Source organism: Mirounga leonina, unplaced genomic scaffold (genome assembly GCF_011800145.1).
Source record: "Mirounga leonina isolate KUSES-001 unplaced genomic scaffold, KU_Mleo_1.0 Mir_127, whole genome shotgun sequence".
Taxonomy (NCBI): Eukaryota; Metazoa; Chordata; class Mammalia; order Carnivora; family Phocidae; genus Mirounga; species Mirounga leonina.
Genome location: NW_023270316.1, coordinates 57,784,272 through 57,811,862, shown reverse-complemented (window position 1 = coordinate 57,811,862; position 27,591 = coordinate 57,784,272). Strand labels below are relative to the sequence as shown.

Here is a 27,591-nt window from a genome sequence, read left to right as displayed (position 1 = left end):
TTTAGTCAAACAACTTTGTGATATTTATATTCCATTGCACAGATATGGGTTATACAAATTAGTAACACAAGTTATTTCTTCAATTCCAAACATTTTCTAAAATATTATTACAGCAGATGTCTAGGATATTAAAACATCAAGGTGGAAATCATACTCTAAATAGTTAAATATGACTGAAAATACTGCACATTTTAATTAGAGGAAAATTAAAATGTGTACTCAAATGCTCTAACAAACTAAGTAGCAGGGCAGCTAACAACTACTAGTAAGTCACTGTGGTCCATTTTTACGTATGCATATATATGATTATTCTTTAGATAACCCCTCCTCTGGAAAATGCATAATTCAAACGTAAAAATCTGGATAAATGATTTAAAGAAATTTAAATTCGTCCTAACACATAAGATCTATGGTGAAGTGTATCATTATCTATGACTTCATACAACTACTAATTCAAGATAAAAGACACCACACTTGGAAAGAAGAAAAGATTTTTAAAAGGTAATGGTTTTAATTGAATTAATGAGATGAAAAGAGAGTGAAGCCCTGTTTGCTACTTACATGAAAGAAGATCTTAAAAAATAATCACTGCACAAAATACAAAGGGTGGGGTTATGCTGCAATATTAAATTTTTCTCCCGTAATGTTTTTCTTGACTGTTCAAGGACAAATTACAGTTTCCACAGCAAATTTGTTTTCAAAATGCCGAATTGTAACACAATTGCTGACTTCACGTTTCTGAATACCTGTTTGGGAGGGAAAATTTTTTAAATTTCTGGTTCTTTAATAATTCATACTTATCGTCATAGTTACTATTAATACATATAAAAATATTTTACTCTATATTCCATGAACTTCTATAGTTGGATTTTTTAACACTGGAGAAGATAATTTTTCTCTCTTGTCTAAACTCAGTATCTTAACAGATCTTAGTAACCAATAATAATGCCACATATAAATTTATGACCTTGAAGGTACTGGAAATATTTCTATCTTGACTGTGATGGTAATTTATTGAAACTCAGAACTGCACACTAAAGAGGGTGAATTGCATTGTATGTGTAAGTCTGGCTTTTTCTTTTAAAAAAAAGATCAACTATAAAGGAAATGAAAGGGAATGGGGAGATACTGTCATTCTTGTTTTTCAGGTAAAAAACAAAAAAGTTAAATGATTTGGCAAAGCTACATTACTTATGTCAATGCTCTCAATTCTTCAGCCAAATCCCCTGCTAATTACCCTGACTCCGACTGTCTTCAATGTGATCCAAAAGGCAAACTCTCTGTTTAGAACCCAGGCCCCTGAGCACACACCTGCAGAGCTTCTCTAGAGACCGTCTGTACAAGAACAACTCTTGCACAGTGTGACTGAACCAAAGTGGTGGGATGGAAGGCTGGACTGGGTGACTACATGCAAAGTAAGGTAACAGCATCTCAGGGCATTGACACTTCACAGTCACCTAATTCTCTCTATCTGAAAAGAGTGGATTTAGAAATTTAGAGGATTCTCTGGAAATCTAGAAATACTACATAGTGATACAGTATGGTTTTACTTTCTTACTCGTGGCAAGCATATTGAGAACAATACTGGCTTACATCTAAATCTAGTTCAATACAATGAAGTGAAACAATAAACTTTTCTGCCAGGATTTTAATGGTAAAAAGTATTACCTCTGATGGTTTCTCTGCGTTGCAGTTTGTAAGTTTCCTTGTCATGGCACAGTCGGTAAATAAAGAAACCCAGGTGATCGACGTTTTCAATGCGATCAGTGATAACCATGTGTTCGTGAATCAGATAGGACTGAGGCAAATAGGTTCCAGCCTACATTTGGAAGATATATTATATGAATACCTCAAAGCATACACTGAACAGATGAGGAAAGGCATGGAACAGAGGTTGGCAAACTACTGCCCAACATCTGTTTTCATTAATAAAATTGTATTGCAGTACAGTCATGCCCATCTGTTTACATACAATCCATGAGTTGAATGGTTTGCAACACAGATCTTATTTCTTGAAAGCCTACTATTTATTATCAGGCCTGTTAGGAAAACTTAGATACTAATTTAAGAGATTGTATATTTTATTTCAAAATATAAAATAAGGAAAAAACCCAAAACCACAGGTCTTAATTCCTCTTTATAAAACTCTTGGCGATATTTTTTCAGTAAGGTGGGCACTTAAAGGGCTAATATCTCAACTAGGAATTCTAAGATGCTTTAGCAGCAGCATTATTAGTAAGAAATATTTGAAAAGGGGTGCCTGGGTGGCTCAGTCGGTTAAGCATCTGCCTTCGGCTCAGGTCACGACCCCAGGGTCCTGGGATCTCTGTTCAGTGGGAAGCCTGCTTCTCCCTCTCCCCCTCCGCCTGCTGCTTCCCTTGCTTGTGCGCTCTCTGTGTCAAATAAATAAAATCTTTAAAATATTTGAACATCAGGACACCTGGATGGCTCAGTCGTTAAGCGTCTGCCTTCGGCTCAGGTCATGATCCCAGGGTCCTGGGATCGAGCCCCACATCGGGCTCTCTACTCCGCAGGGAGCCTGCTTCTCCCTCTGCCTCTGTCTCTCATGAATAAATAAAATCTTTAAAAAAAATAAAATATTTGAACATCTTATACCTTTATGTTAATAAGTAACTCCAGCAGGTTTCTTGGTGGCATAACAATGGAAGTGTTCAGTGGAATCACATAGCACTTATCCAGATTAAGATCTAAATAGGCTGTGAGTTTCTAGAAAGAGAAAGATACATTTTCATTAGATTAATATTTGTAACACAGGCAGCACTTGCAGTTTTAAGAATAATTTGTACAATTAAAATGGGTTGGCTTCAGAATATGTCTATCACTTGCATTTAACAAATGAAGTATTTGGTGGGATAGGAACAGAAGGTAGTAATGAGAGGAAAAATTACTGCTGCTAGTAAACAAAATTCTTATCAGGGGTTTGCTTCTATAAATGATTATCAATAAACTATTAAAATAAATTGCAAATAGTCTATCATCTGATTGAGATAGTCCGTTCTCTCACTTTTAAGCCCTAACACCCTCCAACATATCCATCCAAGTAAAAATTTAATTTCTCTCCTATGCATCTAGAATGGTACTAGTTACTACCATCCTTAGAAAAACTGAAATAACAGTCAATTAAATGATTTTCTGTGTTCTTGTGGTTCAGATGGGAGACTATGGTTAGAGAAAGACTGTCTCATAGGATGGCTTTGTGGATTAAAATGAGTTAAATCAAACCATGTAAACACTTAGATTTCTAAGAGCTCAGTGTTAGTTATTACCTACTATTTGCTTTGGATAGGCTTATTATCTTGAAGTACATAATTTTTTAAACTACTTTATAAACATTCATCAGATGTATTTATCAGGCATGAAATACTTGCAAAGCTAACTTCAGTGATATGCCCGAATGTTCCAACTGGCCAACTTACATACAGGTGCAAAATCCACAGATAATATGTAAACTTCTAATTTCAGAATCCTGGCTTAAGAAAACAAAACATTCTTAGGACAAAAATTATTGGGGCGATTTAAATATCAACTAGATATTAAATAATACTATATTACCATGTTCATTTTCTTAGATGTAATAGTGATATAGGAGTTACTAGAAGAGACAACAGTTCAAATATGCAGGGGTCAAGTGTCAAATAGGAGAAAAAGAAATTAAGAAAATATGGTAAAATTTTGGAAGTAGGTGGAGGATTTGTGACAGTCACTATTTTCTCACTTCATCTTTCCTGCCTTGCATAACAATACTGAATCCTAGAGGGAAATGTAGAATGAGAACTTAAAAACTGATTAACGAAATGATGCAAAATGAAAAAGCCACACAGAAATAGGACCATGAATCACCTCTTATCTAAGAACACAGGGCGTGTAAGAAATAGTACCGATTTACTAGCAAAGAAACAGAAGCCAGAAGGTGAGCCCAATCAAATGCTGGATAGTTTATAAGGCAGAAGAAATCAGCAAATACTGAAATTAAAAATGTAAAAAGCTTCAATTAAAGAAGTTGCATTTTTTTTTTCTTTTTACAGTTCCAGGCACCTGGCTCACCTTGTTAAAGTCATGAACAATGTTGGCAGGATCACTATCTGCAAATTCTGGGACAGGTACACTGATGAATTCAACCTCTTCTTCCTCAAAGATCTTAATATTTTCCTCAATTGTCTGGTAGCGAGCAGCCGGGGCATCTGCAGAAGGCTCGTTTAAGATGACATCATCTTTGATATACTTTATTCCACAGTAGTACACGTCATCAGGCTATAGAGAGTTTAAACACTATTTCAGCAATTCAGTGGGAGACAGGTTCTTAAATGTAAGCATTACTTAAGCTGCCACTGCTATCTAAATAGCATTTTGCTTGCAAACTCTTACTTTTAGATGACAAGTCAGACAGTTTAATTACAGAGTTAACATATTCCTTAAGATGGGGTTTTGAAGTATTTTGAAAAAATGGTTTCAGAAGGAGAAAAGCAGCTCATTTTTTCCTTTACTTTTTACAGTCGACAAAAATAGCATTTAAAGCAATTATTCATCTGGTGACAAGTAAATCTGAAGAAATACCTGTAGGCATTATTTTTATAAAAGAATATATTCAGAAATGAATAATGTTTTTTAGATGCTTTTAAGACTTTTTGATGTGGTTCACTGATTAAATGATTTTTCTCTTGTTAGCCAAAAAAGGGATAGTTTTTCTGTAATTTTTACAGGAATACTATTACAATCAAGTGGAAAACAGCAGATTACAGCAACCATAATAAAGATTGTTTTTTAAAAGCATACATAAGGGCTACGAGTATATAACAAAACATTAAGGCAAAGATATTATTTCTGGATGGTGGAATTACAAATTGTTTTTTTATATATCAAATACATTTCTTGTAAAAAAAACTGCATTAAAAAAGATGACTAGTGGGGCGCCTGGTTGGCTTAGTCAGTTGGACGTCTGCCTTAGGCTCAGGTCATGATCTCAGGGTCCTGGGATTGAGTCCCGTGCCAGGCTCCCTGCTCTGCAGGGAGTCAGCTTCTCCCTCTGCCCCTTCCCCTGCTCATACTCTCTCTCTCTCTCAAATAAATAAAATATTTAAAAAAAAAAAAAAATGATGACTAGTATTTCAGTAATGTCTATCAACATGCAAATGAGCATGAAATGTATATTTCCTGACAATATTTCATTATTTTAATAAAATCTATTTGTCAACAGTTTCTCCAAATTTTAAAATGTTAAAAAAATAATAAACCTACTAAATTATTGTCAAGGGAAGTATTATCACAAAACAGAGATCATAAATCATGATTTTCATCAAAAGAAAAATCCATCTTAGCCCACTGGGATTATGGATTACTATTAAACACTCTTAAGTTATAAAATGACGTTCATCCCAAATTACTTCAACATCACCGCTGAAGTTACACAATCCTTAAAGAGAAACCAAAGGCTTGGGAAAGAGGCAGAGAGACATGGTGCCAGTGAACTCGGTGTCCAGGAGTAAAGGCAAATTGTAGATGAGTCCAAACTGGCTATCAAGTTAAGAGGCCATCAATATGACAACATTTGATGTTGTCTGATGTTATTTATTCAATTGGCCAATTAATAATACTGTTAGCTACTTGTTAGAGTAGGAAAATGAAGGTTAGTCAATTTTGAAAAATCATCCAATAATCCATCCTCTTTAGTCAGCAACATTTCAAAACAACATTATTCTGCTTTTAGTCCTGTCCAATAGGCTCAGCAAACTTATGTTCAGATTTTTAAACACAACTTTAAAATAGGACCACCACCCTGGCCAAAGGCCACGGACAAAAAATGCAGGCTTAGAACAAGTTTGGGCCAATTTTCTAATATGCATGAAGGAAAGGGCCAAAAAGTCCTTAGCATTTTCTACTTACTTGAAGTGCAAAATATTTGTACAGGTATGCTCCTCCTAGAATGACACCTGCAAGCATAAATGCTAGTCCAAAGCACATGCACCAACACCAGGCTCTTCTTTGGCCAACTGGTACCACTTCATCTGGGTCCTAAAATATGAAAAAAGACCCAACAACGGTCAATATTGTATCTCCCGTCAGAACCACAGAAAGGTCAGGATTCAAAGAAGCCTAAAAAGGATTATCATTTTATAAACAAAGATAATAAAGACCAATGGACTCAGGTCTCTAATCAAAATTAACCCAGGAATTATTAAATGGTGGTGGTGCCGGGATTCACCACAATGTCTCTTGAGCTGAGCCATCAATCTCTTAGGAGAGTTTTGCCTTCTTCTCTCAACACCTTTGCTACTCATAGCCCCAGAACAATAACATACTACATAATTTCTATTTTCTGTGCACAACTTTGGTGATTAAGATATCTCCTAACATTTAAAAATTCAGAAAAGGCCACAACACAACTTTGCCAGGCAGTATTATGGTGCTGAGCCTTATATACAACCTCAGTGTGTATTACATCATATTATAAAATTATGTTATTAGCCTGCTACAGGTAGTTCATTATTTCATAGCAGGTATCAAACCACTCCTAACAATACACAAGAAAAAGTAACAGGAAAATAAGGGACAGAACAAATAATATGAAACAAATTCTTTAAACAATTGGAGTCTTGAAATAATCCTATAATTTTACTGCCCAACCCTAAAAAACACATCCCAGTTTGACAAAGGTCTTCATTTTTAAGATAGAAGCAATAGAAAAACGAGGAAAGATTAAACAGGAAAAAAACCTTGTAAAGTCAAGAGACATACAATTAGTTAGAATTTTGATTTTGATCCACTCCAGGAAATAATTTAGCCTTAGAATGTCAAATGGGGTCACAATATTCAGTCCTTTAAATACTCCCATTGCCCTTCTAACTCACACTACTCTGTCACTTCAGATTTACATCTCATTTCTGATTTGTACCCAGTATCACATCAAAGAGCTGACAAATGAGATTAGCTGCTCCTGTTATCTAACTCGTGGCTCAAGATATATTGTACAGACAGCAAAAGAAAGGCTCCAATTGACTTGAAAACAACGTAATAAAAGATGTTCTAGTTAGTAGTATGTATGTACAGCCTCTCGAGTATAGGACTCTTATCTTTGCTTGGAAAACTCAATATAGGATGTATTAAGGGAGAATCGCTTCTCGGCTTTTTGACTAAGATCAAGTAGATTTGATCCACACCTCTACAGATAAATAGGATATAAATAAAAAGGAAGAAAACTTCTATCAACAATGCTGGATGTGGTCAAAGCAAGAATACAGTTAAGAAAGAATGAAAGCTAAGGTTACGTTTTCAATGCTAAGATGAGGAATTTCAACTTGATACTACTGAGAAAAAGCCCAATCCCAGATGTCCCAAACAGCCAAGAACACTTTAGAGCTAGACAGTGTGCGACTAGGTTAACTGAGGTTTTAAACATAGAATTTAATACTGTAGAACAAATGCCTTTTAACTTAATGATCAGATCAGACACTGTGAGGGCATTTACACTTTGCTGTAGTAGGTGATCTTGCCAATGTACTGTACACGTACTTAAGACAAGGGTACTACAAAGCAGTATGTAAAAAGAATAAGCCTAGAGTAATTTATCAAGCCATCTAAGATATTCCATCTTTAAACAAAGTTACAAGAATTCCATGGAGTCATAAAGTCGTAGTAGTATGAAACTTGAATTATTAAAGTCTAGTATTTTGCTTGAGCCCTTGTCTGATATAAATACCTAAGGAGATAAGAAACAGTTCCTAGCATAATTAATTTTAGGGTGGAGGCAGGGTGGGGGGGATGGAGATGACAGATGGAAACAGTCATTTCCAAACATTTGGTATCAGCTGCTAAGACAGTCAAATGTGCGTACAACACCCACCCTGTTTGGCAGACTCCCTTCTCTAGTAGCACATAAATGAATATCCAAAGACCATGGGCAGACACTTATAAAAAAAAAAATATGCAGCCCCAACTGTCAAACTGATGCAAGTTTCCAGGCCTTTTAATATGTCATTTTTAACTGGTCAGCAAATTTCAAGAACAAATTATAAAATGTCTACTATGTGCCAAGAGCTGTGCTAGGCACTGGTATATAGCCCCTGCCAAGAAAGAGATCATTCAGATCAGCCTGGAAAATAAATACACAAAGAAACATGAACATGATATGGACTCTTAACAGAAGAATGTAGAGCACAGAACAAGGGATAGTGTTTGGAGTAGGTCTCCCAGAGGAGAAAACACTAGAGTGGAATGTTGAAGGACAAATGCTCATTACCCACACAGAAGAGAGAGTTAAAGGGCATTATACTGAAGGCAAAGAATGAATAAAATCATGGAACCAGAATGCATGACATCTCCAAGGGCCACATGTGCTATGGCTGGCGTGCCCAATATGTGGGGAGGCTACAAGAAATAAAAATGGAGTGTTAACTGGGGCAGATCACAAAGGGCCTTTATATACCATGCTACGGAGTTCAAATTCTCATGTTCATTCAAAAATCACACTTCTGGACAATGACAATTTAAAAAATTAAATTTCTCTAAGAATTTAATTTATAAAATGCTTCACTTATCTACAGGTCATTTGTTTGGCACTTCAACAATATGAACCATGGCTTAAGAATCAGAAACTAAGTCTTCAAATGACCACATTATAGACCCAAGTCCATGCACCACAGTCATGTACTTCCTACTTCTAAAAGAGCTATCAGAGCTCCAAAATCTATCTAATCTCTTTTTTTCTCAATTTCTAGTGATCATTTCCTACCTTGCATTAGAATAATTCACATACACATTTTCTCTCTCCCTATTAGGGTATAAGGTTCTTGGGACTATCCATTCCTATTTATTTTGCATTACTGGTAGCTCCAAGCCAAGCTTAGCACTTGGATGGCACTCAACAAATATTTGATGAGTGAATGAAATTTAGATTTGTTTTTAAAGCTTGGTTACTTATTTTTTTTTAATGACCCATAAAAGTTACATCAACAGCCAGCACGATAACGAGGGGTGGGGGCAACGTAAGAATTCACAACACACAACAGAGAGCGGCGATTCAGCAAGGAACAGCAGCCCTAAGTAGCCCAGTTCAACATTTGTTAGGGACCTGTTACTGGCAATATACGGTGCATGATCCAGTGGGAAATCCAAATGTGATTAAGGCATGGCTCATGTCTTAAGTAATTTACAGTCAAAATTAACACTATTCATGACAGACAATGACATACGGTATTACAATCTGACTCATGGAGAAAGCATTAAATATATTGAAGACAAAAAAGTTCTTAATCTAAGTGATTTATTAAAAGTGTATTTTAAATGATTAACACTGGAAAGAGTAAGCTTAAAGAAAAGGCCACATATATAAGATTTAAGAAGAAAAGCCCCATGACCATCTCAAAATATGTCAAATATGCATTTGACAAACTCCCAACTCCCATTCATAATAAAATCTCTTTGCAGGGCGCCTGGGTGGCTCAGTTGGTTAAGCGACTGCCTTTGGCTCAGGTCATGATCCTGGAGTCCCAGGATCGAGTCCCACATCGGGCTCCCTGCTCAGCGGGGAGTCTGCTTCTCCCTCTCCCGCTCCCCCACTCTTATGCTCTCTCTCTCTCTCATTCTCTCTCTCATGTAAATAAATAAAATCTTAAAAAAAAAATCTCTTTGCAAACTGGAAAGAAGGGGAACTCTAATATGAATAAGGGTAATAATGACCAAAAACCTACAGCAAACCTCACACTTAATGGGGGAACTTCAGACTTATAACATTAACCTTTCAAGTCAGGAATTATGAGGGTTGCCCACTAAAACGGACTCTATTTCCATCCAACATTATACTAAAGGTCCTACCTAGTACACAAGTGACAAGCACAAGAACAGATATAAAGATTACAAAGGAGAATGCAAAACTATCATTATGTGTAAATGGTATCACTGTCTAGAAAATCTGAGAAAGTAAAGTTCAGCAAGATTGCTGAAGATCAGTAATTAAAAATCAACTGAGGGGCGCCTGGGTGGCTCAGTCGTTAAGCGTCTGCCTTCGGCTCACGTCATGATACCAGGGTCCTGGGATCGAGCCCCGCATCGGGCTCCCTGCTCCGCGGGAAGCCTGCTTCTCCCTCTCCCACTCCTCCTGCTTGTGTTCCCTCTCTCACTGCTTCTCTCTCTATCAAATAAATAAATAAAATCTTTAAAAAAAATTAAAAAAATAAAAAATAAAAAATAAATCAACTGAGTCAAAGATTTATATATTAGTCATACCATCATTATTCATAATAGCCCCAAACTAGGGACAACACAAATATCCACTAAATGATGAATGGATAAATTGTGGTATATTCATACTGTATCAAAACTATGCTAAGTGAAACAAACCCGACATAAAAGATTACTTATTACATGACTCCATTTTTATGAAATTCCAGAAAAGGCAAATATAGTGACAAAAAAGCTCAGTGGCTGCCATGGCCAAGAACTGGTGAGGGGGAGATTGAAGATATATAAGGAAGTTTTTTAAGATAATGGAAATGTTTCGTATCTTGATGGTGGGGGATATACAACTTTATACAATTACCATAAATTCAATCAAGTCATACACATAGAATGGGTGAATTTTATTGTGTGTAAATTATATTTCGATATAGGAAGTGAGGGGAGGAAAAAAAAAAAAAATCAACCGAGTTCCTATTATAGCAGGCAACAAGAAAAGTCTAACAATACCAAGTTCTAGGGTAAGTGTGGAGCAACGGGAATTGAGAACTTTCATACAGTTGGCAGGAGTTGGTACAACTGCTTGGAGAACAATTTAGCAGTATCTAATTCCACACACACACAAACACCCCCTATGACCCAGCAATTCCATTTCTAGGAATGTAGCCCTAGATAAAGTTTTATACATGTACATAAAGAAAAAGGTCCAATAATGATTACTGCAGAATGGTCAATAAGAGAAAAATTAGAAATAACTTACATGTCCATCAAGTGGAGAATAAAGTATTATAGGTTCATATAATAATAATTAAAATGAAATCAACTAGCATAGTTGATTTTAAGATGTCAGAAACGTAATGCCAAATTACAAAATGAAAAGGCAAGTTAGGTATTACCAGTATGATATTTAAGACGTTAAAAAACGTATCAAATGGTGTATGCTTGATTATTTCGTAACTAAAGGACAACAACAAAAATCAACAACAAAAAAGGAAAATCACTCTTGAACAGGGCTTCGTTGCCAGCGTGTATGAGTTTTCCTGGCCTAATTTAAAACAAGTCATGGACACATTTCCTCCCCTTGCACCGCAATAAAACTGGTGCACCTTAAATTATGCTGATAAGGTAAAAGAGCTCCCACAGGTGCTGTACAATTATCATCTCATTAATCTTCCTAAAACTTCAAGTTTTTACCCCAGTTTATAAATGAAGACACTGACGCACACACTGGCCTACAATCACCCCTTTACAGTAGTAGTATGGAAAGACACAGGTTTTGGAAGCATTCTTGCTCTCACTGCACGAATTGCTGGTTCAAATCAATCTTATCATCATATGATAAAGTAAAATTACTTAACCGATTATATTTTAAGCAAAATGAAGGATAAATTCTGTTCTGGTACTTCAATTAGTTAAGAATTAGGTCGCCTCCGTCAGTTCCCTAAGAGGCTTCAGTAAATGTGCTTCCATTATCAACTTAACTTAGACAAAACACAAGGGTTTTCAGATAATTTTGATTCTGTTCCTATACTAACAAATCACTTCACATCCTCAGGCACTTCTATTTGAGCCTTTTTTATGGGATATATGAAAACACATTTCTTCCAAAGCTCTTAGATATACTATTATGCAATTATTATAGCGAATGCAATCACAAAGCTTTAGAACCAGAATATTAAAGAGGAAAACATCTCTTAGGGTTAAAAATTATATTAGCAAAGAAAGAGAGAGAGAGAGGAAAGGAGAAAGAAGGGAGGGGAGGAGGGGAAGACAGTATAAAAATGCTTTAAGTATAAAAACGAGACAAATACAGAAACGAATCAATACAATTTATTCAATTCAAAGTAGCATGAACTACTGAACCTTCAGAAACAGATTTAGTAATTTAGGAACATGTTCATTTTTTTTAAATCAAGGTTTATTCTTTTAAATTTTTTTTTTTAAGATTTCTTTGACAGAGAGAGACACAGCGAGAGAGGGAACACAAGCAGGGGGAGTGGGAGAGAGAGAAGCAGGCTTCCCGCAGAGCAGGGAGCCCGATGCAGGGTTCGATCCCAGGACCCTGGGATCATGACCTGAGCTGAAGGCAGTCGCTTAACGACTGAGCCACCCAGGCGCCCTGAAATATGTACATTTTTAAAACACATTTGGTAATATGGATAAACATGGAGATGCACAGGCCAGCTGCCCATGGATGTGTCTGGCCTATATACTATTTTCCAAATTATAGACTTAGCTGGCAACATTAAAAAAAATCTAATGATTCAAATTTTTTTTCTTAAAGATTTTCATTTATTTAGTTGTCAGAGAGAGAGCACAAGCAGGGGGAACAGCAGCAGACACAGAAGCAGGTTTCCCACTGAGCAGGGAGCCCGATGCGGACTCGATCCCAGGACCCTGGGATCATGACCTGAGCCGAAGGCAGACCCTTAACCGACTGAGCCACCCAAGTGCCCTGCCCAAATGATTCAAATTTTTACAAATGGGAATCAATGTTCTAGTTTTCTCAACTCCTCATAAATTTTTCTCCCCAGTTGAAGACCAGATGTACCAAATTCTTTTCTGTGTTGCTTACTTTTGAACTTTCATCTTCATTTCCTGCTATGACTGGGTATACTTCCTTCTGAGAACCTAACTTTATAAAACAACCAGTCTAACCATTCCCCGTATAAAGGATTTTGACAACTGAGTTTCAGACTGGATTAATATTCTGAATAAAAAACCTTAATGCTTTAAATGACACAACAGGCATTCTCTTACGAACATCAAATCCAAATATGGATGGCATCAGCTAGCCAAAAGTGGTGACAGAGAAGAGGTGGAAATGGATGAGCCCAGAGAAAACCATGGGTCAAGAGCTACAGGAATCCAACACCTTTTCCAGACAACTCCCAATTCCCAGAAAAGATAAAAAGAGCAAGAATGACAGAAGGCTACTTGGTTATAATACCATCTATATTCTGGAAAAGGCAAACTACACAAAGACAAAACAGGGATGGAGTGAGAGCCAGAACTACAAAGTGGTATCAAAAAAGAACATCTGGGGTGAGGAAAATATTCTGCATCTTGTCTGTGATGATTACACAACTACATTTGTCAAAATTAACACAATAATACACCTAAAAGGGCTGAATTTTCAGTATGTAAATCATACTTCAGTAAAATCAAATTCCTCTCTTTTCCCAATTTACGAGCAACAGGACAGTTTTTCCCTCAGACCCAAGTAAATGATACTAAAGAAGCTGGAGAAGATAGGAGAAGACAAACTGAAAAGACTGACAGCAAATGAAAAATGTCAGAATTTTGGAGGATGGGAAAAAGGTGGACAAGTTTAACTTCTCTGTCTCAATTATGTCATCCTAAACATGGATTAATAATAGCACCTACTCACAGGGTTGTTGTAGGAACATGTAAAACATGAGAAACATTGCTTGGTACACAGTAAACAGTAAGTGCTCAATAGATGATAGTTATCATTATCCCACCATCATGTGATTTAGCTGAGAAAGTAAGCTGAAACAAGTATCCACTGGGGTTGAAGCCAATAAAAAGCAATCTACAACAGAATCCTAGAAAGGCCAACTGAAAAAGATTTATAGTACTGGAGAGGGAAATTGAATCACTTCGTGTATCAGTAAGAATTTTAAAATAACAAACCTTGGTTATCATTTAAGATCTATTTAAAATTTTTCCAAAATGCTTTCCTAGCTATATTCTTAGAACCACAAAAGTTATGTAGGCAACGGCCCCAAGAGATTACTATTATGCAGAATACCAGTGCTATCCATTTACTGTTGGTACATGTTCTATCCACCTGACTTATACATTAGCTTTCTTTCCCAACTATGGAGGCATCAAAAAGACATGATCCAGCCATCTGTTCATTATTAATATCATTGATTATCAAATATATATTCTGCTATATGTAAAAACACAAGATCTATGGCTAAAAAGCTAAAATCTATAAAGACATCAAACATTTGTTGACATTTGTCTTGTTCATTTAAATCAGTATCTGAGTTATGCTTTTTCATTTTACTTTTCAAATAAGATCGCTACTATATCTCAACTATGGTGAGAAAGTCCACATGACAAATGTTGTGTCCAGCACACAAAAAGGAAGCAGTTTTCCAAGTGCTTGGCATTATATGGATAATAAAGTTACTGCATTATTTTGTACTTGGACTAAAGAGAGGGTTAAAAACTGAGAAACTGGGGTGCCTGGCTGGCTCAGTTGGTGGGGCGTGCGACTCTTCATCCTGGGGTTATAGGTTCAAGCCCCACGTTGGGTGTAGAGATTACTTAAAATAATATTAAATAAAAAGTGAGGGGCGCCTGGGTGGCTCAGATGGTTAAGCGTCTGCCTTAGGCTCAGGTCGTGATCCCAGGGTCCTGGGATCGAGTCCCGCATCGGGCTCCCTGCTCCTTGGGAGCCTGCTTCTCCCTCTGCCTCTCTCTCTCTGTGTCTCTCATGAATAAATAAATAAAATATTTAAAAATAAATAAGTAAATAAAAATAAAAAGTGAGAAATCAATAGTAAATACAATGTCTACAAAACAGATTTTTCATTAGTGTGCTTTTTTGTGAACAAATTCTATAACACACAAGCTGCAATAAACAAAAAGAAATGAAATTTTTAAGCCATTGCATAATAATTTAACTATTCTGAAAAATTATGAAATCTGAACCAAATTATTGGCATTAAATAAAATTGGTACAGGCCTAGGTTAAAAAAAAAAATAGGTCAGAACTAAAAAAAAAAAAGAAATCTGGCTATAAATGCTTTTTGTGCTGGATCACAATTTAATCACTTTATATCATCAGGGACAAGGAGAGTATCTAACACAAAGCAGAATGTTAATATAGGAATACCTTAAACATTCTCTATTCTTTTTTTAATATATATATATATTTTTTAAAGATTTTATTTATTTATTTGAGACAGAGAGAATGAGAGAGAGAACACATGAGAGGGGGGAGGGTCAGAGGGAGAAGCAGGCTCCCCGCCGAGCAGGGAGCCCGATGCGGGACTTGATCCAGGGACTCCAGGATCATGACCTGAGCCGAAGGCAGTCGCTTAACCAACTGAGCCACCCAGGCGCCCTCTTTTTTTAATATATTTTAAAGATAGCCATTATTCTTCAAGGTATTTATTCAATCTACACTGAAGAGAACTTTCTATTTTAGGAAGTGAAATTTCAGGAGATTTTCTTCCTGCCCTTTTTTTTTTTAAATAGGCTCCACGCCCAATGTGGGGCTTGAACTCAGGAACCTGAGATCAAGAGTCCCGTGCTCTACCAACTAAGCCAGCCAGGTGCCCCAGATTTTCAAACTTATATTGGTGAGAGCTAAAGGTATTGGGTAGTCAAGAGCATTATATACAACTGCTATTTATTGTTAATCATAGCCTTTACAAGAGAGCAATAAAGTGGTCAAGATAGATTTCTTCTGCCACTGACTGAATTATGAGTTCCTATTGTTACTAATAAGAATATCAACTGTTTTCTTAAAACTTGAAGTGTGATAGGAATGTTCTACTCTATATAATTCATTTTAAAATTAAGTGTCAAGATGAGAGGAGAAAAAAAGCAAACTTGTTCTGGAATCATTTTTGTGTAAATCCTGGATTTTAACATCATTCAACAAGATAATTACATTCATATTCAAATATGAGTAATTCCATTTAAAATGCAGAACTCTTGATAAAAAATTCCAAGTATATTCTTCTAAAAGTGTAAAATAATTTAAATGTGAAAAGTGGTATTTTCTGTCCAAGTTTAGAATTTTTAAAGTTAGACAAAATGACTACTAGAAAAAATTCCAGTTTTTTTTTTTTTAAAGATTTTATTTATTTATCTGAGAGAGAGAGAGAGAGAGAGCACATGAGAGGGGGGAGGGTCAGAGGGAGAAGCAGACTCCCCGCTGAGCAGGGAGTCCGACGTGGGACTCAATCCCAGGACTCCAGGATCATGACCTGAGCTGAAGGCAGTCGCTTAACCGACTGAGCCACCCAGGCACCCAAAATTCCAGTTCTTGAGATCAGAGATATCTGTCTATCCTGAACATGTAAAAAGTGCTTTGAACCTATGCCTAGCACCAACAACATGCACAATCCATAGTCAGTAGTCATTGGATCTTGCTCCCTTTTTTCACCACTCCCCAGGCTCTTGGATCCAGGGGTGTTGTGTTCTTGTGACATTTAAGTCGGTTGCAATTAATTTGGTCTACACAATTGGTTGGTCTCTCTCAGTTCTAATGGGTGCTACTTGAAGGCTGGGATGCTTAGTAATTTTTAAATTCCTAATAAAGCGTTTGCCCATGAAATGGGTGCCTCTGAATATGTGATCAGTATAGTTTTCAGAAAGAAAAGAAAGGACCATGAAAGGACATTTAGTGCAACGCATCATTTTATAGATTAAATATAATGAGACCCAGAGAAGTTAAGTAAAATTATTTGTGTAGTAACTAAGAACTAGTAAGGCCTGAATATCCTCTCACTCCATGTACATCTTAGGGAAGGAAAAGCATGGGCTATTATGTCCACCACCTGACTAAATAATAGCTTACGCAAATTAACTCTGATAGTAAGTGAAGTGAGACCATGTCACAATAGGGTAATACTCATATCCAATCAGAAATGATGTAACCTGAGTTCTGCTATGAGTTGACCTGAATTGAGCCACACTCGTGCTAAGCACTATGTGTTAACTATTACAACAGTAGTGTTATTATGTTTAAAAAATTAGGGGCGCCTGGGTGGCTCAGTCAGTTAAGAGGCTGCCTTCGGCTCGGGTCATGATTCCAGGGTCCTGGGATCGAGCCCCATGTCGGGCTCCCTGCTCAGCGGGGAGTCTGCTTCTCCCTCTGCCTCTGCCTCTCCCCCTGCTTGTGCGCTCTCTCTGTCAAATAAAGAAATAAAATCTTAAAAAAATAAAATTATATGCACACGAAGCAAAAACAACAAAGGAAAATAACTCAGGCTTATAAGCATATAGGCATTTGAAAATAAATAGAAAAGTCAAGATATTAATTACAAAAATGAAACCTAAGTAGAATAACAAAGCCACAAAGCAAAATTACAAAGTTGGTAGTGAGTTGTCTCTAAAATAACTCATGAAGGAGACAGTTTTGGTACTTTAAAGAGGGACACCAGAAGATGCTTCATGTATCTTTTCAGGCCATCCTGTATGACCTTGAAGCTAGTGCTAATATGGGGTGCCTGGCGGGCTCAGATGGAAAAGGCATGCGACTCTTGATCTTAGGGTCATGAGTTCGAGCCCCACACTGGGTGTAGAGATTACTTAAATAAACAAACAAACAAAAAAACCTAGTGCAATAATAATAATGCAGGCAATAATGGTTTCCATTAATAGCTATTATCCAAGTCCATTTTTAATGTGAAAGGAAATATTCCAATAAATCTTTATAAAGCTATGAAGACAGAATATTTAGAAGTCCTATGATTGATTTTCAGTTAAGTGGTCATGTTTACTTCTTCCTGAAAGCTTGAGAGAGTAATAATAAAGGGATAAACAGATAAATACATTTTAAGCCCGAGAATGGAAATGAATGACCTCAAACAAACTATATCAATAGAATTTTGAGAGCCAGAAGCATAAAGAAAAAAATCTTAAGCTGCTACAGGGGGAAAAAAATGGTCATGTACAAAGAACCAGGAATCAGAATGGCATCAGACCAGAAGATAATGAAGTAATGCCATCGAAATGCTGAAAGAAAATTACAGCTAACCTAGAATTTTATACCCAAATCAATTACCAATTAAACGTGAGGATAGAGTAAAGATTCTCAGACATGCAAGGTTTTTTAAAAAAATTGATCTGATACTTTTTCTCAGATTCATAAAACTGCAGATCCAACACAGGATAAAGACAAAGCCAATTCAATTCCAGGATGATAATTATTATCGGGCATTTGGATAGCAATATGCCTAGATTACAACCAGTCTGGATGGTTAAGACTGAAGAAAGACAAATGGAATACTGCCAAGAAAAATACAAAACTTGGTAAGTTATCTAATAAGTTTGTAAATACGCAAAGGCAATTATACTGCTGTCAGAGTCTGAGGATGAATTAGCAATAAACAGAAAACTAAGCAACCTTCCTTGGCCCAAGAAACAATTATTAAATCCAGGGAAAATAAAGAGTTTTTGTATGAGAAACAACTTAAGTTTATTAAGTTATACTACATTACTCAGGTGTAAATAATGTTTATATCAATTACAATAAAAGTATGGAATATCAATTTAACCAGAAATTACTATATACCTTAAGACAGAATATGTTTGTAATATGTTAACATATAGAAAAGGCTAAATATTCACTTTCCGTATTAGGAAGCCAGTAGGTGAGATCTAAAATTGCAAAAAATACAAACAAAACAAAAACCAACAGCAGCAGCATAAGCAAGTATGTAGAAGGTAAGTTTTCCAAATGTGGTCCAGGGACACCCTTTTAGGACTTATACAAGGTTAAAAGTATTCTCATAATAAAACTAAGACACTGTTTTTTCATTCTCATTCTCTGACTAGTATAAAGTTTTCCCAGAAGCTGAATGTGTGATAACACAACAGGCCGACCACAGAAGCTGATGTGAGAATCAGCTATTATTAATAGTCTTCTACTAAGCTATTCAGTAGAGTGTTACAAAAATAAGTGTTACCCTTACTCTTCTTAAAAATTTCTGGTTATTTGGAAAATTTTAGTACTCATAAAAATGCCATTTACGGTAATGTTATAGGTTTATTATTGCTATTTTAAATTAATAGTCAATTTCTAATATAGTAAATATCAATAACCTACATAAATCAAAAGCTCTTTGGGATCCTCAACAATTTTTAAGAGTACTGAGTGGGGGTCCTGAGACCAGAAAGTTTGAGAACCACTGATTTATAGAAATGCGGAGCTAGAAATCATCATATATGGCTAGGCAGATTGTTCTGAGTACAAGGATGCCAGGCCAAGGAGATCAACAGAGCCAGAATCCAGTCTGTACTGTGCTCACCAAAACCGCAGAGGGCACCCTTTTTTGTTCTGCAGAAAGCCTAGAAGCTAGAGTGAACCTAACTGCCTCAAATTAATCTTCAAAGATAGAAATTAGATTAGTGGTTGCCTCTAAGGGGAGAAGAGGACAGACACTAAAAGGACATGAGAACTTTCTGAGTTGATAGCAATGTTCTATCTTGACTGGGTTGTGATTCAGGTGCATATATTTAAAATTATGTAACTGTACACTCAAAATCTGCATTGTACTGTATATAATTATGGTACAATTTTTAAAAAGTGGGTTCCTCTATGATAGGGCAGGAATATTTGCATTTTAACACTAAGTATTATTTGGTAAAACCTAAAATTAAATTTACAAAATTCTCTCAACATCCTTTATGTAATGGGAGAAATACCCACTTTTACATGAAAAAGGATACAACTACTGCATGCTAAGGGTTTTACGTTACAGGAAGGAATCCTCACCAGAATACCTTGTAGAGGGTGATTTAACAACAGTATTGTTATGTAACATAGGGATAAACAATAATAGTAACAGAAGTAATATTCCAAAACTAGAGTGATGAGAGGGAAAGATGGGACTTTATTATAATAGATGGGGATAGTGGAAACGCATTAACATTTAACTAGTTTCTATGCATCAGGCACTGGGAATTTCATCCCAACAATACTCTAGGGCTGGTGCCACCAGACTATTTTGCAAATGAGGGAACTGAGCCATGGGGAAGTTTCCTGACTTGTCCAAGTTACCAGACACAGGTTACAACATTAACTTTTGCCAGCAGGATCTCACCCTATCTGGAAGTGGCTTTAGGTTTGCGGCACTGGTCTATAAAAAAACCAGAAATTAAGAACTGCTCTGCTTCACTAACTTTACTTCTATCTTTAAATCTTCACTTCTAGAAATTTTTAAGGTAAGTTTAATTAAAACAAGTGACATCTGCAAAGCTGAATCAAAGCCAACAGGAAAACTAGAAAGATGCTACATTTGGTCTCACATCACATGGCTGTTTAATAATCTGAGGGATGCCAAACCCTGTGACAGTTGTAGTTATAAGTAATAGTAACGGTAATAGTGATAACAGCAGCTAATGTCTCTTCTTCTTCTTCTTCTTTTTTTTAAAGAGAACAGGGTGGTGGGATGGGGCAGGAGGAAAGGAGAGAATCTTAAGCAGGCTCCATGGCCAGCACCTGACAAGGGCTTGATCTCACTGCCCTGAGATCATGACCTGAGCCCAACTCGAGAGTCAGTGGTTTAATGGACTAAGCCACCCAGGTGCCCCTAATATCTATCGAGTCTTACTCTCACGCTATTCCAGGCATGGTGATAAACGTTTTACAGATTATCATAGTCCCCATTTTGCTGAAGGAGAAACTGAGACAGAGAGTTGAAGTAACTTACCCCACATATCACAGTAAGTGGTAGAGATAGGATTTAAACCCTGAAGTATTAAGTGCATAGTCTTGAGTTCTCAGTAAGTAGACAGTATTGCTTCCTGAACTTTCCCCCCTCTATTGAGTGAGGAGAGTGGGGCAAAAGGGAGAAACTGGTTTATTTTCCCCAACCATTTAAAAATGTAAAGATAATTCTTAGCTCACGGGCCATACAAAAACAGGCAGCAGGCCACATTTGCACAAATGGGCCATAATTTGCCAACCGGACTCTTCACTGTAAAGGAGACTGAAACAGTGGCCCACGTCAGGCTGTCAGTATTCTTGCCTTGCTTGAAATTCTTGTATAAATTAGTTGTGAGTATTTAAAACTCAAGTTTCAAATAAAAACCCTGATCGATCCTAGCTTGCCTTTAAAGATTGGAAAACCAAACAACCCTGGGTCCCCCCCCTTTTTTTTTAATGAAAATGAAGACTATTCTAAATTGTTTAATAGGTAAAAAGCCCAGCTTCACTAGTTCTGCTTGGGCCCAGGAAGGATGGAGTTTGCGATCTCTGCTTAAGATGTCTAGCATTGCCCTGGCTGGCTAACACTGACGGCCTGCGTGGGAAATGTTTTTCCTAGCACTAAGATGAAAGCAAGGAAAAAATGAATTGAAGGAGAAAGTTATAAATTGAAAGATAAAAACATATAGAGTAGTGTATACAGAACAGAACTACTACAAACGTGGGCTGAGAAAATGAATTTTAAGAAATGCAGACATAGACTGATTCTAGAAATCATTTTTCCCAGCACTAAAGCTGGGTCTTCTTTTGGATGCTGCAGTGATCCAAGGAATTACTTAATAATGTAACTTACCTTTTTGGTTTTTTTCTTAAATGATTTTAAACATGATAATCATATTTAAGGCAGAGAAAACAATTCAAAATTTAAGCTTTATTCTTAACACATTCTGCAAAAACAAATTTTCAAAAATAATTTTGGCATTAAAACAAACTTTCAAATATACAAAAACCCATCAAAACTTAATTTCTTAAAGTATGAAAATCAACTATGTCAACAAGTTTATGCAAATATTTTAAAATCTCCAAGTATTGCATATCTAACACTGTAATTAGTGTCAATTTCCCAAAATAAATTCCCTATTTAACTCAAAATGTTCAGTATTTATAAATTAGGCAAATTTTATTTCAACATTAATTTCTCTTCTGATACATATACACATATACATTAGCTCTAAGTCATATAATTACTACTGGAAGCTCATTAATACTAAAAGATAAAACATTAAATGAAAAACTAGAATATCCCTATCATAAAAATAATTTCATTTCTATAACTCAAGATTAAAATTCTTCTACTTAAGAATAAAGTATGTGTAGTTCACTCTACACTGAACATTCTAAAGTGTATGTTCATTCTTACTTGATTTTCCCCCAAATGGTAAAATTATAGAATTACTTCATAAGGTTCTTTCTTCCCCTCAAATCAATTAAAGAGCTTTAAAGAAATCACAACTGTTGAAAATAATTTTGTTCATTCAATTTTTGGTAACATATAAAAAGAGGATTATATTATAGCTATCTTTAAAGCTATTAAGAAGATGTATCATAAATACTAATTAAAGAATAATCACATTAAATGATTTTTTAATTATGTTCTTAGGTCATATCTGTAATAAATTTCTAATTTTCAACTTTCACCCATCTACCTTGTAAAAACATTCACTGTTAAGATTTATGCAAAGAAAATAAGACAGCCAGGGAATAACTTTATACATAAGCTTCTGGAAAAACTAGCTCCAGTGTTAATATTTTCTACATCCTTTGGACAAAAACCACCTCATTGAGAAATTCGGAACTGTCAAATCCTTTAACAGGCAGTAGTTATGTATGACCTGAAAAAATCCTTTGATGGCCAAGTCCTTAACTCCTTCAGTCTAAGTTCTAATAAAAATTGCCAAGTTTACCTAAAAGTTTAGGAGGATGAATTCATCAATATTGTATTTGAAAAGACAAATATTTTCTGGATCTTCCTCTACTGACACTATGGTATGAAAAGCAGTCGAAGTTGCTTTAGTTATAATCTCAATTCAGAAAGTATTTCCTTTTGGAAAAAAAATGCCTTTTAAATACACACCCCAGACAGAACAAGAGAACAAGAGAAATAAAATGTCCCAGAATTACTACTTACTACATTTTTCGATGAACATTTAAAGCAAGTCAAGCTTTAGTAACCTCTTACATGGCAGAGCTGAATGCCACAACATCTCACGGGCTTATGATTTTGCTAATAATATACCGGCTTCTGTTTAGTCCAAACAATGTTTAAGATGACACTGTGAAGCCCCAGGCTGGAAACTTGTCCTCCAAATGTGCAACACGCAACCTCGTCCAACCTTTGTCCACCCTCTGCAGCAGCCAACCCGCTGCACGGACACCGGTGGGGCGGGGGTCCGGGCCTGCCAAGTCACGTGGCATGCAGCAGCGGCGGGGCGTCAATTAATGTATCTCCCAGTACTAAACCCTCACACTTCAGCTATCAATACCTTCATGGAGAACCAGAATGCTGTAACTGTGAAGTTTTTACTGGCCACTGTTTACAAACGCTAAATTACACAACTAGGTAATGATACGTACTTTAAAAAGAACCAAGCTCCCAAATCCCTTCTCTAAAGGTCAACACAAATCAGTAAACCTCATCGTGTATTTTATGTTCCTCTTTATCCCCAACCCTCCCCCAAAACACCACCAAAACGCTAAATTACCAAACCCATCAGTCAGCATATATATAAATATATGCATACAGGAAATACCAGAAAGTGCAAAGAACTAGGGTCAAAAGAGCCATGCTCTAATGGGTAACTCAGAACTTAACTGGGTTAGTAGTCCTGCACTTTTCTCCCCACTTCCATCCTGCCCCATCTTCTCTCCTACGCAAGCACCTTCCTTTTCTCAACCTTTTACGTCTACAACTATGATGCAGGGTCGAGGAAGGGCAACACTATTTTTTGGCAGTACAGTTTGCAGGGATATCTATGACGCAAATTTAAGCTTTTTTTGTTTTTTTAATATTTTATTTGTTTGATAGAGACACAGCGAGAGAGGGAACAAAAGCAGGGGGAGTGGGAGAGGGAGAAGCAGGTTTCCCGCCCAGCAGGGAGCCCGACGCGGGGCTCGATCCCAGGACCCTGGGACCATGACCTGAGCTGAAGGCAGACGCCCAACGACTGAGCCACCCAGGCGCCCCCAAATTTAAGCTTTTTGAGCCCTGATACTGGGAAACGTGTTTCACAATTAGGCATTACCAAAAAAAAAAACAACAAAAAAAGAGGTGTTAACAACGATTGCTCTAAAGTGAGGTAACCCAAAATAAAAATTTGGTTTTATTACGTAATACCTTGGTCCATTTCTTTTCTCTTTGACCCACTGCTACTTAATACGAAGAACAATGTAACATGCTAAATAAACATGGGGAAGAAAGGGAACAGTCTGGTTAGGATGAGGAAGTAGCTGTTATTTTTCACAATTAAAACAATTTAATTCCTGACAAATATAATTATGTAATCCTAACAGCTTCAGAGAATTTTAAAACTGGAAGAGTCCTTACAGACCATGTGGTCCTCACATTTTTACATATAAACTAAAAACTTAAGCCCAAGATCAAGCAGTTATGTAATGACAAAACAGGGACTTCTGACTCAGTCCATTAGGTATTTTCTTTGATATTTGCACATAAATAACAGCTTTCCAAAGGAAAAAATTTTAGACACAAACATAAATGAATTGCTACCTGTAACATAAAACATGCATATAATTTCAAGTTCACCTATTAAAAAACAACAGAGGTCCTACTCTTTGCTATTTCTGTATCTCTGAGCTTTGTGCCAGTTGGGACAGGCAGAGGAAGGTGCAAAATTAAGGGGAAAATGCAGGAAAAGAAGAGTAAATAGCAAGCTAGTTGAGATCATCAATAGACATGACTGTTGGGAGTTGAGAGCTACTGAAAGGCAAGACTGAAAAACAGGGCAATGGAACCGCTTTCAGAGGGTTCTCAACCTGCAATGAGAAAAGAGCTAAAGAAATAGCAAGAGACAGGAGCAACACTGAAGTACTGGAATGGGTGTTACATAAGACAGCTGACTGAAGTGATCAGCATTCTTGGTGGTAGACAGAGACCAGAATTCTTTGGTAGATTCTAAGGTAGTAGAATCTGCATTTTTAAACCAGAATCCAAGCTGACACCAGGGCAGGTGACCCTGAAAAAGTGTACATTTTGAGAAATAAACATTTGGATATTGTGGTCCAGAAGGGTTTAAAGGTACTAAAAATTTCTTCTTCAGGAGTTCTGGTCCATAACTAGCTTTACTTGATTCTCTCAACCAACCAGGCAGGCAAGGATAAGCCCCAGGCAAACACACGAAGGCTGATTCTGTGCAGAATCCAGGCAAACTCGGTGGTTACCATAAAGTCACCCCAAGGAGCTACAGCACATTATGTAATCACAGCCCAAACGCAGATGAAGCGATCAGAAGTTCTTTCACAATATCTGTTATTAAGCAAAGTCTTCATTTACCGTTAAGTGACCAATTATTAGGATTCTACTTTTGATGTAGAGCAATATTTTGTCACTCACTGAAGAAAAGAAGTCTTTGAGCTTATAGCTAGAAAAACAATGTCATTTTTTTTTTTTTTAATCTGCCTATTCACCCATGACTGCTGCGTGGTTACAAAGGAATACTCTGCCCTCAGAGCTTAGTTCCAGTATTTTTATTTGGGTATGGGATCTAAGAAAACAGAAACAGAAAATGCACAGAGCTGCGAATGGTTACTTTGTCACAGCTGCTGTGACCACAAAATTTGAATATGGTGAAACTGTGAGAAATTCTGAGAATCTGAAAACGGGGTTAATGTTTCAGGAATGACAGAAAATGTCTAAAGTCAGATTTACAGCTGCCTAGCAAATTAATTCTGACTTTTATCCAGAGTTCCAAATCTCCTTCAATACAGATCAAGAGAAAAGCCCTCTGAAGTGACATCATCCGATGCTTTCTCCCTCTTTTTTAAAGGGAAGGAATTACATTTATTTACAGGATTTTTAAAAGATATATAATAGGATTAATTTCTATATGTATCTGAGATTGTTATGACAGGGCACTTGACAATCTATTTTAGGTACAATGAATGTTAGATAAACATAGAGCTAAGATAATAATTTGCTCCTGGAATTATCCTCTGTGCATTCCAGACATTTTCTTTTAAGACCAAGACTGTTTGCAATGGATTCAGAAAAACAATACCAATACCAAAACTCTTAATCCTTTTAGGGAATCCTTTTAGCTCACTGTTCCTATTTCAAGGCAAGGCAGTCAATTAAAAATCAACCCTTGGTTTTGTTTTTAACTAGAACATTTCCAAAAAATAAGTACAGGCACGTCCAAATTAACATTACAGTATCAAATCTTTTAATAGTATATTAGTGCCATATTTTTCAACCGTAATTTTCATTATACCGTATTAAAAAAAAAACACTTATTACTCACACCTGCACACAATTATTGGGTTTTTTGAAGTTAGAAAACTTAAGTTTACCCTACTGATAACAGATCTTGAAAAATGCTAAGGAAAAAGGAAGTTGTGCAACATAAAGAACTTCTTACAGTTAATTTCTACAGGACTGAATGTTTGCAGCCTAAACATCTCGTAGAAAATAGGCTATGAGGCTTTCCTTTTTAACTCCTGAGACAATTACAATCATATTCTAAATAAATTATTATTGTAATCCGCTAAAAGTTAGCACAATTATAGTTCCACTTCTGATTTTTAATTAGGACTAAAAAGAGGGATTTTGTAAAAATAAAGGAGAATTTTATAAGGGACGTGAACGAGTTTCTCCCGTTTAGTTTCACTTAGCGTTAAGGGGTCCTCATAAATATGTTTATATAATTTGAAAACCAGTCGTGGGTTTTACATTAACATCTACACAGTAATTACTGATCTTTACGGGGAATATTTGTTTTAATTATAAAAATAGCCAAAGCCTATTCTGAACAGATCTTCACCTCACTTTCTCCCCTCCACCGCTCCTCAGCCCCCTCTCCAGACCCCAATGTGAAGTTCACCTGCCAATAGCGAAGGGCCGTGGAAAAGGAGGTAAAGAAAATGCTTTTAAAATTAAGAGGCTTGCAGCAGCTGGTCTTAGTCCAAGTGCTGTTCAGCCTAGAAACGAAAGTAGGAAGCAACGGAGGTTTAGGCTTGGAATGATGTCAGCCATTTTAGGCACATTTACACTGGGAGGAAATGCAAAACTCTGTTGTTGTTTTTGTCGTTTTGCACGTCGCCGCCGGTCTCCAGGTGGAACGACCCAGTTCCGACCCCACGCACATTCCCCCGACTGCACAACGACCGTGAACTCGGCACAATCCTTCGATCCCTCTCTCCAGGCCTCCCAAGCCCCCGATCCCGTGTTAGGCACCGCTTCCTGCACACGCACTTTCTTACAAAGGAGAAGCTGCGGCCGGACAAAAAAGAGCAGCACCCCAGAAGGACAGCCCGGCTCTCCCGGGGACCGTCGCCCGTGCCCTGAGCCTCCTCAGCGCGCAAAGCCGCCTCCGGCCCCGCGCACCCCTGCCGGCCGGGCCGAGCGCCCACTCCCCCGACCTCCCCGGACCGCGGACCTTGCAGTCTACCGCGACGGCATCGGGGGGGATGATGAGTGCCTCCTCGCCGCACTTGGACTCGTCCTTCTTGGCCTCCTTCTGGGCCAGAGCCGAGTTGAACGTCACCTTCACCATGGCGCGGCCTGGGGCGCCCTCGGAGGGCGGCGGCGGGCTCGAGGCGGGGGCTGCGGGCTCCTGGCTGCGACTGCAGCCTCCTCGGCCGGCCTCCGGGCGCGGCTCAGCTACGCTCGAACAGGGGCGAGCGGCTCCGCGGCGGCTGAGGCGGCTACTGCGGCACCGCTCCCGCAGCCTCGCAGCTCCCGGGCG

At 37.2% G+C, this 27,591-nt stretch overlaps 1 protein-coding gene across 1 annotated transcript; it reads right to left on the bottom strand.

The window, feature by feature from the left end:
* On the bottom strand, nt 1–27,591 carry ITM2B (integral membrane protein 2B). Its single transcript, XM_035003390.1, has 6 exons — nt 27,283–27,591; nt 5,902–6,030; nt 4,066–4,272; nt 2,617–2,727; nt 1,669–1,819; nt 1–746 (listed from the first exon to the last, which is right to left on the bottom strand). The coding sequence occupies exons 1-6, from the start codon at nt 27,397–27,399 to the stop codon at nt 661–663; spliced, it is 801 nt and encodes a 266-aa protein (XP_034859281.1). The 5' UTR covers nt 27,400–27,591; the 3' UTR covers nt 1–660.

Bases quoted from the DNA above. Each gene is read 5' to 3' on its own strand.
- ITM2B (XM_035003390.1), bottom strand. From the start codon at position 27,399: ATGGTGAAGGTGACGTTCAACTCGGCTCTGGCCCAGAAGGAGGCCAAG. The intron at 4,273-5,901 runs GTAAGTAGAAAA...AACTCTCTATAG, and splicing joins ACAAATATTTTGCACTTCAA to CCTGATGACGTGTACTACTG. The intron at 747-1,668 runs GTAATACTTTTT...CCTCCCAAACAG, and splicing joins ACGCAGAGAAACCATCAGAG to GTATTCAGAAACGTGAAGTC.